General features: G+C 41.1%; 1 protein-coding gene across 2 annotated transcripts in view; it reads right to left on the reverse strand.

Annotated features, from left to right (window-relative positions):
- The window catches only part of LOC117429550 (unconventional myosin-Ie), a 49,500-nt gene that overhangs the window by 7,742 nt on the left and 24,271 nt on the right, over nucleotides 1-17,487 (reverse strand). For both annotated transcript variants that reach the window (XM_058998786.1, XM_058998785.1), the window contains exons 5-21: nucleotides 17,379-17,466; nucleotides 15,725-15,814; nucleotides 14,716-14,847; nucleotides 14,243-14,377; nucleotides 13,513-13,645; nucleotides 11,783-11,979; nucleotides 11,043-11,123; nucleotides 9,259-9,345; nucleotides 8,894-8,980; nucleotides 7,478-7,645; nucleotides 6,796-6,881; nucleotides 5,921-6,002; nucleotides 4,799-4,905; nucleotides 4,211-4,309; nucleotides 2,895-3,039; nucleotides 1,232-1,346; nucleotides 294-463 (exon numbers count right to left, since the gene is read on the reverse strand). In XM_058998786.1, the coding sequence (XP_058854769.1) occupies nucleotides 294-463; nucleotides 1,232-1,346; nucleotides 2,895-3,039; nucleotides 4,211-4,309; nucleotides 4,799-4,905; nucleotides 5,921-6,002; nucleotides 6,796-6,881; nucleotides 7,478-7,645; nucleotides 8,894-8,980; nucleotides 9,259-9,345; nucleotides 11,043-11,123; nucleotides 11,783-11,979; nucleotides 13,513-13,645; nucleotides 14,243-14,377; nucleotides 14,716-14,847; nucleotides 15,725-15,814; nucleotides 17,379-17,466 (2,002 nt within the window). The remainder of the gene's footprint in view (nucleotides 1-293; nucleotides 464-1,231; nucleotides 1,347-2,894; nucleotides 3,040-4,210; nucleotides 4,310-4,798; nucleotides 4,906-5,920; nucleotides 6,003-6,795; nucleotides 6,882-7,477; nucleotides 7,646-8,893; nucleotides 8,981-9,258; nucleotides 9,346-11,042; nucleotides 11,124-11,782; nucleotides 11,980-13,512; nucleotides 13,646-14,242; nucleotides 14,378-14,715; nucleotides 14,848-15,724; nucleotides 15,815-17,378; nucleotides 17,467-17,487) is intronic.

Raw genomic sequence — 17,487 nt, forward strand, 5'->3', positions numbered from 1 at the left:
AGCATTTGAATCTCAAACCCCAGAAAGCACCTACATGTTGTTGGATAAGCAACCCTAGTTCCCCCCCCCCCCCATTTCCATTATAAATACCTGTGTTGACCCCTTATTAGACCACACAGTCTTACCCCTGCTATACTGGGCAAATTGAACAGCTATTAGTTCCAGTGAAATATACAGTAATGTTTCTTTGCGAATCCCTTTCACTCAATAATATCCCTCAGAGAATTTACTGTACTTTAATACACAGGTATAAAATAAATAAATACAGTCCTGCAGTGTTGCTTCTTGCATACCTTGAACCTGCGGTCGTATTTAGTGACTTTGTCAGCAAAGTCAATCTTCTCCCTCTTGGCCAGGAACTGCCGGAGCTCCGGCCTGTCATCGATCCCAATGTAATCACCGACGAAGTTCCTGTTGATGCTGTGTCTCCGCCTCTCCTTACGGTTCAGCAGCAAATCAGAGGCTGGGCAGGAAAACAGGAAACTAGAGGTTAAAAAAATGTACATATTCACGGATGGAAATAAGACTCCCATTGCACAGCAGTTTGATCCATTCCTGGTTTTACGATGCATTTAATAAGACACGACTGAGTTTGTTACCTATACACTGTGGCTAATCAAGCTTGTATTAAAACCTGAGATGGGTGAAACTGCTATGCAACAGGAGTCTTATTCCCACATGCATGTTTGATTGTTTAGTTGGTTCGTTCATTGATTTACTGTTCAGTCGGGGGTTTGCAATTTGGAAATGGTCTAAACTGTATATAGGCAAGACACCTGCCAGACAGAAAACTAACAGTCGGCTCTTATTGTTTCTCGTGATTATAAAGGAGGAACAAGTTACCCAATAGAGAACTCAATTTGTTTTTTTCCTCACCACTAAACACTATTAAAAGGATCAGTCCTGCTGGTGCGACATCTGTTCCTGTTCCCCCAACCGACCACACATTATTACTGATCTCACTTCCACCTCCAGAGGGTCACAGGAAACACACTTTGTCATGCCTATATTTACTGGGAGGTGTGTGCTGCATTAAAGGGATTTTATCGAATGTATTGCAGTGCAGTATCCTTACATCAGAGAATATGTTGCATTACTTTACACTGACACCTGGTACGGAAGACTTTCTACAGTATCACATTTTCACATCCCTATGGATTTTTGACATTGAAGGCGCTCACAACACTGTAAAGCAGCTGCAAAGCCTGTATGAATTCTACAGTGGCAGTACCTTCTTCTCTCATTTGCACATATTTCTTTCTCGCTGTGTATTTCCTCCAAGCTTTCTGGATCGCTCGAGCGTAGCCATCGTATTTCCTCTCTCTCGTCTCTTCAAGCAAAAACAGCTGCAAACAGAAAGCTTTGAAACTCAGATACTTTACAACTAACAGGCGATGCATCTCAAATCCTTAATTATTTAAATTCATTTCAGTAACAGATCTAAATGTATCCCATCATTATCAAGAAAAAAAAGGTCACTGTCACCACATGCAGCACAGTGCCTCTTAAATGACAACTGATCGGTAATCTACAAACTGACATTAGTTTAAAAGGAAGAAGTCAAATTGTAAGCCAGTGCTGACAACCACCCGACCTTTGGAAACAAATTAGATTCTATTCTGTTTTTTTAATATCTAGTGCAATGGGAAAGGTCAAGCTATGCAGAATAAGCTAATAAACTGCCTGCTGAAAGACACTGAACACATTAACTGTTGATCTAAGATTTATTTAAACAAGTGCAGCCTCTAAGCGCACAGAGTGTGTACCTGCCCCGAGTCAGAAGCTTCTCGGGCAGCAGCCTGAGCAGTTTCCCCAGCCTGGCTCCCTCAGAGGGAGACCTGCTGGCATTTGCCAGCACCCTGCTATTTCCTGCGCCAACTTGCTAACACGGCAGAAAATCACCCTTTCAAAAGAGACTAAACATCCTGTCCCATTTCCAGCTCCCAGCTGAGGACTAGCAGAAAACCACAGCGGTCGTGACTAATTAGCGGTCTTTGGGAATGAACCTGCAAGTTAAGATTACGAATTTAATGGTTCATCTGAAAAAAATACTACATAAAAATAAAATAACTTTGAGAGGCAGGAAGATCTATTAAGAGTGAAATGAGAGCAGAGAGATGGATTTACAACAGTTTATTTTTTCCTGAAATCAAAAACAACTTGTTAACGCCAGAATTCCTAATTCAGAAAAGAGTCTTTTACTTTTAGCAACTTGTGTTGTATCTTGAGGTGTCCGCTATATTGGAAGAGGCTACATGGCTCAAAAGCAGGATTTTGTATCTAACAGCAAAATAGCACGGGCTGGAAGTTGAGCAAGCTTAGCATTTTCACACCACCCTATAATCCCTGGCATTCACAGGGCACAGCGGTTTATTCAGGTGTGTGCTGGAAATGTAAACAACTGAGGTAATCCGGACGTCAGAGGCCACTAAAAGCAGCTTTCATTGCAAACTGCAGCCTCAGTGTCTGCACCACTCTCAATAATATCACAGTTTATTTCCAACCAGGGGTCCTATTTACCAGGTCAGCTTTCTGCTCATGACTCCACATACTGTACAGTACCTTGTTACACAGTAAGTTCTTTGAAACAGCTACATGTCTTATTGTGCCGCACTTAAAGCTTGGGAGAGTGTAATTTCTCATTTGACTTAAGATGTACAGTGTCACCAATTAAAAAAAGAACAGCCAGTATCTGAAACATTTATATTTACAATATAAAATTAAAATAAGCGAAAAAAAATAACATCTCTAATTGTTGTGATAAAGCCTTGTCTGGACAGTAAGTCGGATTTTCCTTTTCCTTGCTGCAATGACAGCATTTGACCATTCGGTGGCACTGTGTGCCAAAACATACCAGTCATAGCAAAACATTACTGACACGCACACCGACTTACCGACTCGGGGGCCTTGATGAAGACTTTGGTTCGGCCCAGCTGGAACTGGTCTGCGTCCATGTTGACGGAGCGCAGCAGGTGCATGACCCCCTGCTTCTCATCCCCTCTCCACGTCGGCCATGACTCTTTGGTGAGAATAGCATACCTGGTAGTGTTTGAAAGAATTACCGTCACACTGAGCCAGGCTTAGGGCACTAGCTTCCACATTCTGGAGAAGTGAAATTGAGGTCCCTTATAGCTCAGTGGGTAGAGAACTGAGAACACAGTGATTTGAGCATTTACTTAAAATGTCACCGCACCAGTCTTTAAATAGACAAAAAGGGAGGTTAGAGTCAAGGCGGAGACAGAGGGAGGGATGCATGCGGACTGTGAATCAGTAAGGCTGTGGTAATACAGGAAGCACTGCTCCGGTTTCCTTGCTCAGAGTTGTGTCTGGTATTTGAATATTCCAGCTCGAGAGAGTCAGACGAGGGCAGCAGGGGTGGAGCCCCCTCTCCTTTCCTCTCTAGGGAAGTGCTGGAGAGTGACTTCAGAACCACACAGACCCAAGTCTCTGCCTCATTCACCCCCCACCCTCACTCTCCTATAGGCCTATTCACTCCTCCCTAAACAGGCTGTTCTCAGATGCCAGCCAACAAAAACAACAGCAAAGTGTGCACTTCCTGGTCATCTCATACCGGCATCCCTGTCCTCACCCTGATGAGAGAACAGAGGCTGGACTGTGGAGGAATCAGCACGGCCTCTCTGCTGAACAGAGACAGTCTCCTCTCTCTATCTATTCCCATGCATTGGTGCTGCACTGACTCGTAGTTTCAAGGGGCCTGTCGTGAGCCGAAGGCTGGCTATGGGGAAGAGGGGCTTTGTCTGTGCTATATGAGGACTGAATCCCAAAAAAGCAGTGCTTACCGAAGTAAACTATGTATACCTACACAGCACACTTTATACAGTCAGGCAGGTGTAGTGAACTATTGAGCAACTGAAAGCCAATATCCTCCACCAAGTCACAAAAAAAGCAGTACCAATTTCAATTCTGTTCTCAAACAAATTGAACAGTAACGCCACCAGGTCTGTTTGCATGACTCCTAAGTTACCCAGGATACAGACTTTACACAAGGTGTACATTGCACTGTACACATACCCTTAAAATACACATTAGACATGGTCTATTAAAAAAAAACAAAAAAAAAAAAAACACAACACTAGTTGACAAATTAACGATATGTAGTTTTAGTGGAAGCATTTTTTTATATTGCATTTTGAGGACCCTTGCCATGTGTGTGCCCTGTTTTTTTTAAAGCCGATTCTCAGGGTCATACCTGTTTAAAAATTTCCTGAAGATTCGTCTGTAGGCGTAGCCAGCTCTTCGCACTCTGATGTTTTCTTTCAGGCCCAAATACTCCACCTGATGCTTCACTCTAGATGTAAACCAGGAAAAAAGAGCTCAATAGATACATTCTCTTTAGTCCTTAAAATAAGTGGACCTACAGAGTGAATATTCAGTATACACTCCTACTTTCTAATAGTTTTAAACCAAGAATTAGTGAAAGCAACCTGGCAGTACATATAAAGGTTTTTCAGCTCAGTAAGCGATGTTGTGGCAAATGCTTACAGGATATTTCCAAACAAACTAAAAGAAACTTGGAAGCAGTTTTCAAACACACACTTCCTCTGGGAAAGTTGTTGTATTACAGTTCTTATTTCTCTTGAAGCCTGTCCGTTTTACTTTTGTGGCGCACAACAGGAAAATGATTAATGAACAATGCAGGGCCGCAAATTAGTACACCATGTACCTTAGCTGGCTCTTAGAAGAAAAAGAAACACAAAAAGTAACAGCAGGAAGAACAATTACTTGTTTGACATTTCTTGTCAGGGCCTGTACTTTTCTCAATTATTGCACATTTTACCTGCTCTCCTCCCAGTCCTTTGGTCTCTTTGTTTCATTGGGTTTGATACAGCGGATGTAGTGAGGGGTGCATTTCATCAAAGTGCTCACAAGGTCGTTGGCTTGTTTCTGAAATATTAGAAGAGATTACACAGGTGGTTTCTTACTAGTTTTATAACGTTTACATTTTTCTCCTTGTCAAAAACTGGGCCCATTAATCAAGTAACACAGATACAGGCAGACACTGGGCAAACTGTGGTAGAAGCATATCAAAAGGCAAAACATACCCTGTATTATTTGTGTATCCCTGTATCTTGGTATAGCAAAGACTGCAGGAAAAGAGAAGGCCACAAAACGAAAGAAGGAAGCCTTCTACAGCAGTCCACACAATAAATCACTGGTAAACCGGTAAAGGAAAGCTAGCACTACAGAAACATGATGACTAATTTTAGTCTTAGAACAAAAACCACAACATTGTGCACACAAAGCATTAATAACATAGGTAAGAGCTTTAAAACCACAATTGAAATTGTGGGCAGCATTACAGTGGCTAAATGTCTAGTACAAGTTTCAGAAATGTGAATGTGTGATGTAAGTTCACCCTTACAACTGCCTTTTTCTCCAAGGGATCTCTGGGTTAGTCATATTCATATGGGAAACACAGGAATAAAATCACCATGGACACCAGCTTTAGCTTCTCCCAGTGTCCCTGAGCAGAGGGTGGGTGCTGTTTCTGGCAACGGTGGTCTAGATAATAACTTACATTAACTCTAAACAATTTAGATACTGTGGCTCTACCCTAAGATAAGACGTTTATTTATTTTATGAAATTTTATTTTCTGCCCTCAAAACTTCATATCCATTTGCTTGCTTTTTTTGTTGGGGGATTTCTAATTCACTGGTATCAGTTTCCAGTCTTGTAGTAGTGACTAAGCTATGCCTGTTCAACAAAACAATAATGTCATACATTGAGGGCTCACAAAGCACAAACGCTCCCAGCTACAACAATGAAGTCAATGAGAAATGTATTTTTCACCCGGGCCTGCACCTGCCCGACAGCCCTGGCACTCTATAGTTTCACTTGGTGCCAGACTGAAGACAGGCCTGGGCAGATTTAAAAAGGGTGCCCTCAAAGGTGAATCACCTTGATTTTGCTGCCTGCGGTGGTTGGGCGCCCTTTCTTCTCTGCTTGCAGGTTTTCTGAAAACAAGGCCCGAATGAAAGGTCTGAGGAAACAAGGAAACAAAAACAGCAGCTCACGATTAAAGAGGGTTCAGCAGGCCGGACAAAAGCAGGAATCAAGGATGCACTGTGCTGAAAGGAGAAACACGCCAACATGATGATGGAGAGGAAAAATCATTCAATCATTCATTTAAAACACCTTTTAAAAAATATAAACAAAGATTTAAATTAACAAGACTGGGCTGTCTAACAAAGGCCTTATAAATATATATGCCCCCCATAGGAGTTTTTTTTAACTCACATTTAATTTGAATCTATTTCTCATTTGGTTTAAGTGAACTTGACAAAGAGTTTGAGAGAGAGCACTAGGCTAAAGCCCTGTCACCTCTCACCTCTGGAGCCTGCCGAGGCTCAGCTAACAGGTGCTCCTGTTGACTGGAGCCCCACGACACAAACGGCACACATTAATCGCAGCGTGTTTGTGCAGATGGCAGTCTCAGATCAATAGAGACGTCACGATGCATTAGAATAGAGACAGGGCTTCCCTCACACCCCTGCAGGAGGGTGGTGTCTCCAGGTCAAAGTTGAGACATGCTAACAATGCTGCTCAGGGGCCATCTTTCATCCAGCTCTCCCATATGGACACACTGAACAGTCAATAGCTAGAGCTGGTTCAATGTCATGTACGACCCACACTAGTCTCTGTGGCTCCAGAGCAGTCCACACTGAGCTTCAAATCAACTAGCATTCCTAATGCAAATTTAAAAACCCACCTTTACATGCACGGTTGAGTTTTGTGACATGCTAGAAACTGAAACCTGGACCTTTGTCACCTACATTTCACTGCTTTGCATGAGTTCTATGAGGTCCGAGAACAGGACATCACGATTTCTTTCACAGAATCCCTCCACATCGTACGAGACCTAGAATGAGAGAAGCAGAGGTTAATAAAACAAGCCGGTCGGTAACGAGAGGAAGAGGTTTCTTCACAATTTGACTATCAGTTCTCTAGAAATACACAACACTAAAACGAGATAAAGAAAGAAAAATCGGACGTGGAGAAAAACAGCCTCCATGTATCCTAAATTGTGATACAATAAAAAGGTCTTTAGCAAGTCAAACAGTTAGATATATGCAAAACACACAAGTGTGACATACGTACATACTACATGGACTGACTCTCACCTCCACTATAATAAGTAACAAACTGCTACGTTCTCTTTACATTGATTGGTCTAAACCGCAGTCATTTCCATTGAATTGGTCAGTACTAAATATTATTGATATTTTTCTTTTCTTTTAATATATGAGCAAATCTGTAATTGCAAAATAACCAAGCAGGTCCCTCCACTCTAAAAGGGGCCGCTGGGGTCAGGGTTAGGATTGAATATAATCCTTAAGATGACTGTGACCCAGAAGAGATGCCTTGTGCTGTGCGGCTCCATCCATGGCAGTGATCGCTCCCCAGGATTCTCTCAGACGGGTCTCTGTGCACTCCGTGCTCTCTCTGCTCCTTTACCTTGCCTGCATAGTGGTGAATGATGAATCCCTGGTTCCAGCTGTTGAAGTGCTCGTGAGTCCCGATTGCCATGCGCAGTTTCTGCAGCAGTGTCTGGTCTGCTCCCTCTCCCACGGCGTGCATGGTGGCACAGACGTCATCCAAGATGCTCATAATACCAGGGGGGTTCTGGGAGAAATCAGGAGACGAGGAAATCCGGATTAACACTTTATATTATAGACTGGGCCAACTCGGACCACCCCGGCACTACATAGTCCAAGGGCCTGCGAAACCAGAGGTATCTGCAATTATACTAAAATGGCACAAGTAGGTAATAGGCATTGCATTATAAATATGCAAATGTCTGTATAGATACAATTTATTGCCGAAAGACAACAATTTCTTATTTAAGCATGTAGTTGCGTGGCATTGTTAAAAAAGTGACTGGGCTGACTCAGTTCCTGGGTCTCTATATATAGCAAGAGACATTGGTACACACTATTTCAGACAGTCAGCATTAAGGCTGTGACCTGTGTAGCCAATGAAAGAAGGGAAACAGTAAGTATGTGCCTGTGCTTATATACACAGCATGTAGGGTGCTAGACTGGAACCAGCACAGCACTGCAGCACGTGTTTTAAGGTGGCATGTCCGATCCCAGAGGAATATTTTCTATTCTGTTGCATTTTGATCCTTTAAACTTTGGTATTATTTTGGAACGATGCATTTTCCTTGGACTAGCCATTTTTTCGGATCCAAGGCTAGAGCAAAAAATGCCGGGTCCTTCAGGGGCTGAATGACAAACTGCCTCAAATATCTTCCTAGATAAGTATAAGAACGCTGACTTTCTAATCTAATACTGATGTTTTTTTAATCTTCTGAGTAATTAGCCAGTGAGCCTATCCCTAAGGCCGGAATGTGCAGTACAAGCAGTGTGTTTTGCAAGGGAGTTGCCACCTTCATTTTACTTAAATTATGCATGTCAAAACCACAGCTGACGCCTTATTGAATAAAAAATCCATTAAAAAAAAAGAAAAGACTTGCCCCAGCTGTTTGAAAGGTCAGCCCACATTTTTCACATGATTAGTTTGCTCTTTAAAAATAATATAAATATGATTTATTCTGCTTCACAATATACTGTACATATGTGGTTTGCATTCAAACAAACCTGAAATACAAGAATGAGACAGAACTAAATCAATTGTTGGAGTTATTTTTGAAATTTCATAGACGATTTCCATTGCCACTTCTATCAGTAGGGTGAAAGTTAAAGCATGTGCAAACCTTTGGCTAAACGTCATGGGAAGAAATGCAACCATGGGATACAAAAGGATTTATGCACTGTAAAGAGACCATGAAGAGGTCTGAGAATCCCAGCTCCCTTTATCTCATTGTACCCAAGTCTAGCACAGAGAATTCACACAAAGTACAATACTTACAATTTTGCTTTCTATCAGGTCACACACAATTTTGTTGTTGAAGTAATCTATTGAAGTCCATCGAATGCCTTCCTGGACGTATTCCTCCTGTAGGGAGAGATTTCAACAATGAGAGGAATTCCATCTTTTAACCCCACCCTCTAGTTTGGCAGCAAAATATGTGAATGTACATGTAGTAAAATAGACAAAAGGTGCTTGCTGGACAGTTCAATAACCCAGGAAGAGCACAAATAATAAACATGGTCTATATAACTGAATAGTTCTGCATTTGGGGAAAATGTGCTGCTTGCTTTCTTAAATAAAATAGCAATACCTTTAAATAGTATGTCAATTGTTGGAAAATGCAAGTTATACCAAAACCATACCTGTTCAGCTTTCAGTGTGAGCTCAATGAAAATCTGTTGGAGTTTTTCATTCACAAAGTTGATGCAAAACTGTTCAAAGCCATTTTTCTGTAATTAAAAAGGGTAAGGGGAAATAATATTTAAAATACCACAATATCTTATGAGGAAGCAAACCTGGCTTACATACAGTTAAATAAAACACAATAAACATATTTAAATACATCCAGCTCACTCAAATAACATTCTTATGAAAACTGAACACCTGCTAACATTTTTGAGAAATGAAAGCCGTTTACAGTCCGAGAGTCACTAACAGGTGGCAGACAGGTCCTCTGGTGGAATATGGATATCCTTTGTTTTTCCTGTGTTCTCCGTGTTTATACAGAGGTTATCTACAAGTCACATTGTCTTTGTGAAGGGAAACAATACCGATGTGAAGCATTGCTCTAACCCAATACCTATACGATGTGGAGCATTGCTCTAACCTAAGACCTATACGATGTGAAGCATTGCTCTAACCGAAGACCTATACGATGTGAAGCATTGCTCTAACCGAAGACCTATACGATGTGAAGCATTGCTCTAACCTAAGACCTATACGATGTGAAGCATTGCTCTAACCTAAGACCTATACGATGTGAAGCATTGCTCTAACCTAAGACCTATACGATGTGAAGCATTGCTCTAACCTAAGACCTATACGATGTGAAGCATTGCTCTAACCTAAGACCTATACGATGTGAAGCATTGCTCTAACCTAAGACCTATACGATGTGAAGCATTGCTCTAACCTAAGACCTATACGATGTGAAGCATTGCTCTAACCTAAGACCTATACGTGGTGCAGTCTTATCTGAAATTCAGCTTCCTTTACAATGCTGGGATGTGGCGTTTCATGTAGCTGGATAAAAAGTGTTTGGGAGTTACCAGCAGCACTGAGAGATTCTTCCTATTAGCTAATGCATCAGCTTTAACGCTGGTCATCAGATTTAAGGCACAAACAGCAACACACCCGACAGGCTTAATGAATGTTCATAAATTTAAGAGGGAATTATTTAGCTTTAAGCCGGATCCCCAGTTTAGGATTTTGGTTTGCATCACAAAAAGAAGATTGATATTGAGGTATGGAGAGGAAGGATGTCAACAGTGATTGACACATGCTTGGTGTGCAGACAGAGTCAATATTGTGGATCAGATCAATGCTGCTAGACCTCACCATGCTACATTTGTGGCCCTTTACATTGAAAGCTGTGAGTGTTCCTATACTGTCAGAGAAGTGAGATTACATTTCGGTTTGGACTAACACAGGCTTCACAGGCTATGTATTCGTTGAGATTTTTTAAGTGAAGTTTTTTTTTTTACTAAAGTGACCCCAGAATAAACCAACAGAGTAAACTACAATCCTAATTCAAGAGAATAAATTACTAGATAAATAGATTGAGTCTAATCTGTCTGGAACTAAAGGATTAGGACTAGGTTTAAGAACATAGACTCACATTGTTTTATCTTTGAAATGTCTCTCCCTCCTTTTTCCACTAATTTAAACCAGTATCCTGGAGAGCTGTCATAATTAGAATGCAATTGACTGCAAACCACACCGGTTATGGATTTTTAAAAATAATATTTCATCTATGCCATATCTTTGAATTTAGATAATAGAAACTTTTTTTTTGTATTTGTATGGATATTTTTCATTGTATACTTTTCTATAGTTAACAATCACTGCACAGGGATTCAGATACATAAGCAATACTGACAGAAGCCCTATAGTCCTCTGACACGTATTCCAAATTGAGCATCCTTACCTGGAAAATCTCAAACCCATAAATATCCAACACCCCTGTGTTATACTCTTCATGGTCCTTCTCCATCGCTTTGTTTATGGACTGAAAAGCAAACACAACACATTGACGTGCTGCACCCATTTATGCCTATTGGCAACACTGTGGTGGTTCATGTGTAAAGAGGGTTTCTTCATATGAATTAAAAATGTCAATTACTAATTGTATTACATTCTAATCGTATTACATTGTTATTAATTGAGTTTATAACAAAGGGTTCCCCAAAACTAGAACCATCATTTGTATTCAGCTGAAAATACATAAATATTTACATATAGAAAAATATGATATACATCAGAGAGGGTGCAATATTGTATTACTTTCATTTGTATATGCTGCACAAAAGCAGTGCATACCATTTCTTATCATTCCTTTCTTGAAGCCCTAATGTAGTGTGATATTCAGCTCACACTGTGTTTGTTCTCACGCTATAAAAGGCTGCTGACATTGGCTCTTTTAAAACGTCTTGGACACTGACACTACCTATCATTCATTTGAAATCAGTTCAGCCAAGCTTCCATTGCCTTGGTTGAGCCTGTTAGCCAGATGTTAACACATGATCTGTTACTTACCATATATATTCTTTTGGACAGAGCGTCTTTGCTGTAGTACTGCAGTATTATTTCATTGTAGTACTGTGACAGAGCATTACAAAGGTATCGTGCACAATGGGGAAGGTAGGAGGACGGGAAACGTTCACTTACGTCAACCAGGTAGTCGAAGACTCGAGAGTGGAGAGCTTTGGACAAGGCGTCCCTGGTGTAACAGGCCTGCTCCACGTTAAGAGTCACGTTGATGGTCTCGGACTTCCCACCCCACTTGCTGTCCATCTTCCTGCTGGTCAGCTTCTCCTTCAGCCTGGTCTGGTCAATTCCCAGCAGGAAGGCAGGGAAAGCCAGGACTGTGGAGACACAGCACAGGGCGTTAGGAGCTGCAAACAATCCTCCAGGACACTCTATCGGACTGACCTGTAACTGTGCCATTGACTGACCGGTGATCAAGTTTCTGGTCAAAAAAAGGGTCAAGCTTTGTAAGCCTTGTAAATTAGACTGCTTAAATAATCCCCATTTTATTTATTCATCAAATAAATAAATAAATAAATAAATAAATAAATATGACCAGGGAATGCTCTGACCCACTAGTGCCGGGACAGGCTGGCAGGGAGGTAGGGAGCCAGGCAGGGAAGCAAAGAGACGGCACACAGATGTTGGATACCAGGATGTAGACAGCTGTAGACAGGCTGCAGAGAGGACATGAAATGGGGAAAGGAAATACAGAAATGTATGCCAAAGAGCCATCCAAACAGAACAGAGAGCTGCTTTATACCACAAGGACCAAAGAGACAAAAACAAATATTTGAGAAAGGGGGTGAAACAGGAAACATTGCATGGTGATGTAACACTGCGAGCCCTGTGCGTTAAGAAATGCATATGCTCGATATCATCATTGAAACTCCAAAGTTTGGCTACAGAACTACAGAAACCTATTTAATCCCAGCCGTAGTAATTTTTCATTGCAAAAGAAATATAAGACATACTAATCTGGTAGTCAGCTAGAGACACCCTGACAACAACAGGGCTTCATTTATTCAACTCCACTCATAACAAACAATGATGCAAAACAAAGCAGTGTTCCTCTTATCAAGCACATGACCACAAATCCTGGAACTGCTATAAAAATATACCCATGTGCAAACAGTAGTTATCTCCATTCAATTGTTACAGTGCAGTGTGGCAGGGAGGAATCGGAGCTTAAAGAAAACTCCTTGATAATTATTATTAATTATTAAGACTCATGAACTGCACAGCCACACCCCATGAAATCACTTAGCCTGTACTCTCTTCCTAAAAATGGTCATCTGTTTATAAAGGTCATATTGCAGCCACTGTGTAACAGAAATGACTTCATTTACATTGGTTGTAGACAGACAGTGATTATTAAAGCAACATTCCCCGAAAATGTATTTGCCACTTTCAAATGAGTTCCTGGTATGCACTGTGAAGTCATTGGATACTTTGCTATGCAAAAAAAAAAATCTAAATGCATACAGTATTGCTAATGAATGTTCATTGCTTATATTTACTTTCAAATGACAAGCCATGCTGTTCTTTTCTCTGTTTCAATGGTGATTGAGAGAAAGCTTGATAGGACATTCAGATTGGGAAATGATGAATTAGTAAAGGAAATGGCAAGCTGATCTGTACACACTGTACACACATAAACACACTCCCCAAGCCACACTGGGGACTTGCTGTTGAGATAGGATTTGGATTCCCCTGCTGGTAACTATTCCTTGCAGTCTCTGCTGGGTCTGGAGGACACCCCGAGGATTGTATGGACTGAATTCTTGTGATTGTACAGGCAGGCAGCTCAGTGTTATAGCAAGGTGGCACTGCTTCCTGGTGCCACAGCGGTAATGGGAAGGGTTACGCACACTCTTCACTCTCCACAGCTGCGTAGTTGCCGGCCTCTTTGAAGCTGATGTTCCCCAGGTGCAGGACCCCAGCCACGATCTGCAAGACCAGCGCCCGCTCCTCAGCAAAGATCCCAATCACATTCATGGCATGCTGCAGGAGAGAGGAAGCCAGAGTCAGTGGACATCCCCACTGCACTCACAGGTAGACACCCCACTGCACTCACACTCAGGGCAGACACCCCCACTGCACTCACACTCCGGGCAGACAGCCCCACTGCACTGACACGCAACTTGTTTACCGTAAGGAGATCCATGTTTAATGAGACCAAAGGTTTGTTTGTTTGCTTATCACCATTACACCCCCTCGTGACGAAAATGTAAATTAACCTTTTTAAATAAATTACCTCAAGACCAAGCCCTTAAAAACTGCCACAGCCAGATGTGGCATAAGAAAGTTTATCCTGGTTTGCCATGGTTTTTTAATATGCTTTACCATACCTCTCTGTGCTTTACAATGCTTCCCTATGCTTTATCATACCTCTCTGTGCTTTACAATGCTTCCCTATGCTTTATCATAGCTCTCTGTGCTTTACAATGCTTCCCTAAGCTTTGCCATGCTTTCATTGAGCTTTATATTGCTATGCTTTTACTCTGGGAATCTTTTATAAAGGAGCACCCCTTCAGATTGGAAGGTATTCTACGATAGCCGCTGTACAAGAAGACCTGGCACACCCCACACAGTACTTACCACAGTCTCCTGGAAGTCACTCTTGTCGTTAATGTCGTCGACCGTGTAAGACCCAGACTGATTGAGGTAATAGTAGTAATCCAGGCTGGTGATGCCAAGACTGCTTTTCTGTTCTGCACTGGCCCCTTCAATTAACTGCATAACACAAACAGAGAGTCAATAGCCAGAGAGAACATGCTGCAGTTTAACAGAAGTACTACCTGACTCTGTTAGGTACCGTTTAATGTTTTTAATCGCCTTGGATGATTCACAGATACAAGCACATTTCATCAAGTAGTGACACGGTGGTGGTGTAAATGGGCTTTTTCCAGTCTCTCCATTTCATATTTAACTTATCTGTTTTGTTTGGTTTACTAATATACCAGTAGTAATGTTTATATAAATGTAAATGAAATGTCCAGGAACCTCAATAATGTCTATAATATAAAAGCAGGGATGAGTAAGATTCATTTCACAGACCCCTGGTTTCTTACCTGGTAAAATATATGGAAGCTGCGCTCGCCAGGATTCCTCATAACAACTCTGGATTTTTCTAACAGGAAGTTGGAGATTTTTCCACCATCTGGCTCTCCTCCTGGGCTGAACTGGATTTCAAAGTACTTTCCCTGTGACAAGGAGCAGCGCTTTCAATACTGGAGGAGGGCAACTGAACTAAAAAACCAGCCCTCCCTGGGCAACAACCGTGCAGCTGTCACTGTTTATCTATGCACCTGCGATTCATCTGCATGGTGCGCCTGCTTTACAGGAATGAGCAGGAACACTTATTCCTTCTTAATATTCTGGTCATTACTTTTTATAACCTGTGCTTTCACCATGCTTTTATCTTGCTAAAATACACTTTGATATGCTTTTACCACAATATAAAGCAGTCAACTTTTAGAAGGGTAAAAAACGCTTGGATCATTTATCATGGACGGATTTATCATGCTACAGCCCATGTGACCAAACACCAGTGAAATTTCAAGGACAGCAAAGAGAACAAGCTGCAAGCTTATCAGATGAGGAGAGAGAAGCTATTGGTCACTGTGTGTGCTCTGCAATGATTCAGGAGTGGGAGACGGGAGGTCTCAGGTTTCACATCAGGGTTATTTTTAACAAGTTTCCAATGACTCGGAATAAAAAAAAAAAAAGAATACAATTGTGCTCTCAAACAAATGTGATTTTTTTATTGCACAGTTTAATAAATAACTTGGAGAGCCTGGGAAGGAGGAGGACAAACTGTTCACTTTTTTTAGCCACAAGCCTTCAAAAATGGAAACATGAACTCTTACAAATTTAGTTTGTGGTTACATTTCAAGAGCATAACTCTACAGATTATACATCATGGAAACCAAATTCAAACTTAAACAGAAATGCAAATCAAACATGAAAGCATCTGAACCCCCCCACCCCCCCAAGCTTCTCCAGCCAAAGCCACAGGATGTGACAGTGCAAACAGGACATTACCAACACACACACAAAAAACAAACATGGAACACTCACAAATCTGCTGGAGTTGTTATTTCTCACTGTCTTTGCATTGCCAAAGGCCTCCAGCAAAGGGTTAGACTGGAGAATAATGTCTTTCACATGCTGCAGTGGGAGAATAGAGAGGGAGGGCGGTTACTATAACACAGAGTGAGCAAGAACATGCCATTGTATATCCTTACATATCCAGTAGGACTCACTGATTGTATACCGCCTTTCTTATCCAAAGCAAGGCTCTGGTCTGGAATCCATTATTGTAATAGACTTGGTCTTACTCATTTCAAATCAGCCTAAGGTTTCTATTATATTATAATTCAGAACACGTGAATGTAGGAACATTGTGTCACATTTCAAATAATATTTAGCCATAGATATAGCTTGGCAGTGACCAGCATATTGGCATTAATCCCGCTTTTGATTTGCAGCTATAGTGTTCTGTGTTCAATAAGAAACTTTTCACAGAGCAAATATCATTGGCCTAAACCAATGGAACCAGTAGCAAGCATCTTACTAATAGTGCTGACCATGCTGTGAGACTTCTTGAAGATCACAAGTGTACATGTGATGCCAACCTCAGTTTTCCAATATAAAGATAAATGACTATCATAGCCATTGCAACTTCTAAAATATACTTGAGGAACTAAACAATGTGACATTGAGTCCAGTCAATGGGAAACCCCATCCTGGAATGGGGAGTTCATATTATTATACAAAATGAGCAGCTATATTAGAAGCAAGGGGAACAGAAGAGAGCACTGGAGAGCATTGGCAACCCCACCCCACCCCCTCAAAAAAAATGTTTCTTATGAGTGTTTTTTGGAAAAAAAAAAAAGAAGTTAGTACTGTCGATTTGTTTTGTCTTTCAAACTACTGTGACACAGGTGGTTATCAGCAGGTGTATATCTATACTGTGTATATCTGTACATTAACTTCCACCAAATGTTGTCCCAATACTAGTTGTAGGTCTATATTACACCTTTCACGTGTCACCCCCACACAGTTACTTATACTGTACTAATAGTGTAATAAACAGAAAGGCAATTTTCAGAGGAAGAGAGAGCATAAATGTAAAACTTTCAAAGCTGCTAAACAATTTGGAGACATCGTGCTCTGATTGATTGTAAAATCTTAACAGCTTCAAAAGGGCTCAATCCATCAGGCGGCACTAATTTGGACAGGACATCTGGTCTGCAGAACTGAGAACAGATGGTCAGGACTGGTGTCAGAACGGGGGCCCAGCACTTGAACAGTGCAGGCAGGGAAGACAACAGACAAGACCCTGAAGTGAAATGTTTGCATGGGTCCCGATGGGTGACAATGGCAGTGAACAGGGTGACATTGATCTCTTCTCCAGCAGTCCAAGTGCCAACAGTAGCTGAAGATAATGAGAGGATTTTTTTTGTTTTGTTCTGTTTTTTAACTCTTCAGTGCACATTCAAATTAACAGAAGTTTTTTAAAGTAGCGTGGACATACTTTTCCAAAATTGAGAATACATTTATAGAAGGTTAAAAGCAACTGGTAAGAGGTCAAGGTTATAAACAACAATCAAACCAGGCTGTATAATAATAACATTATTATTATTATTATTAGTATTATTATTATTATTATTATTATTATTATTATTATTATTAAATGCTTCAGTTCAGTTCATAGCAAAGGGAGTCATACCTGAACTTTGGGCCCACCCCCTGAAACTCTGGAGATGTAGCTCATGATATACTTGGCAGCCACAGTCTTCCCAGCCCCGCTTTCACCGCTGGAATAAAAGGAAGATAAG

Source organism: Acipenser ruthenus, chromosome 24 (assembly GCF_902713425.1).
Source record: "Acipenser ruthenus chromosome 24, fAciRut3.2 maternal haplotype, whole genome shotgun sequence".
NCBI classification, from domain to species: Eukaryota; Metazoa; Chordata; class Actinopteri; order Acipenseriformes; family Acipenseridae; genus Acipenser; species Acipenser ruthenus.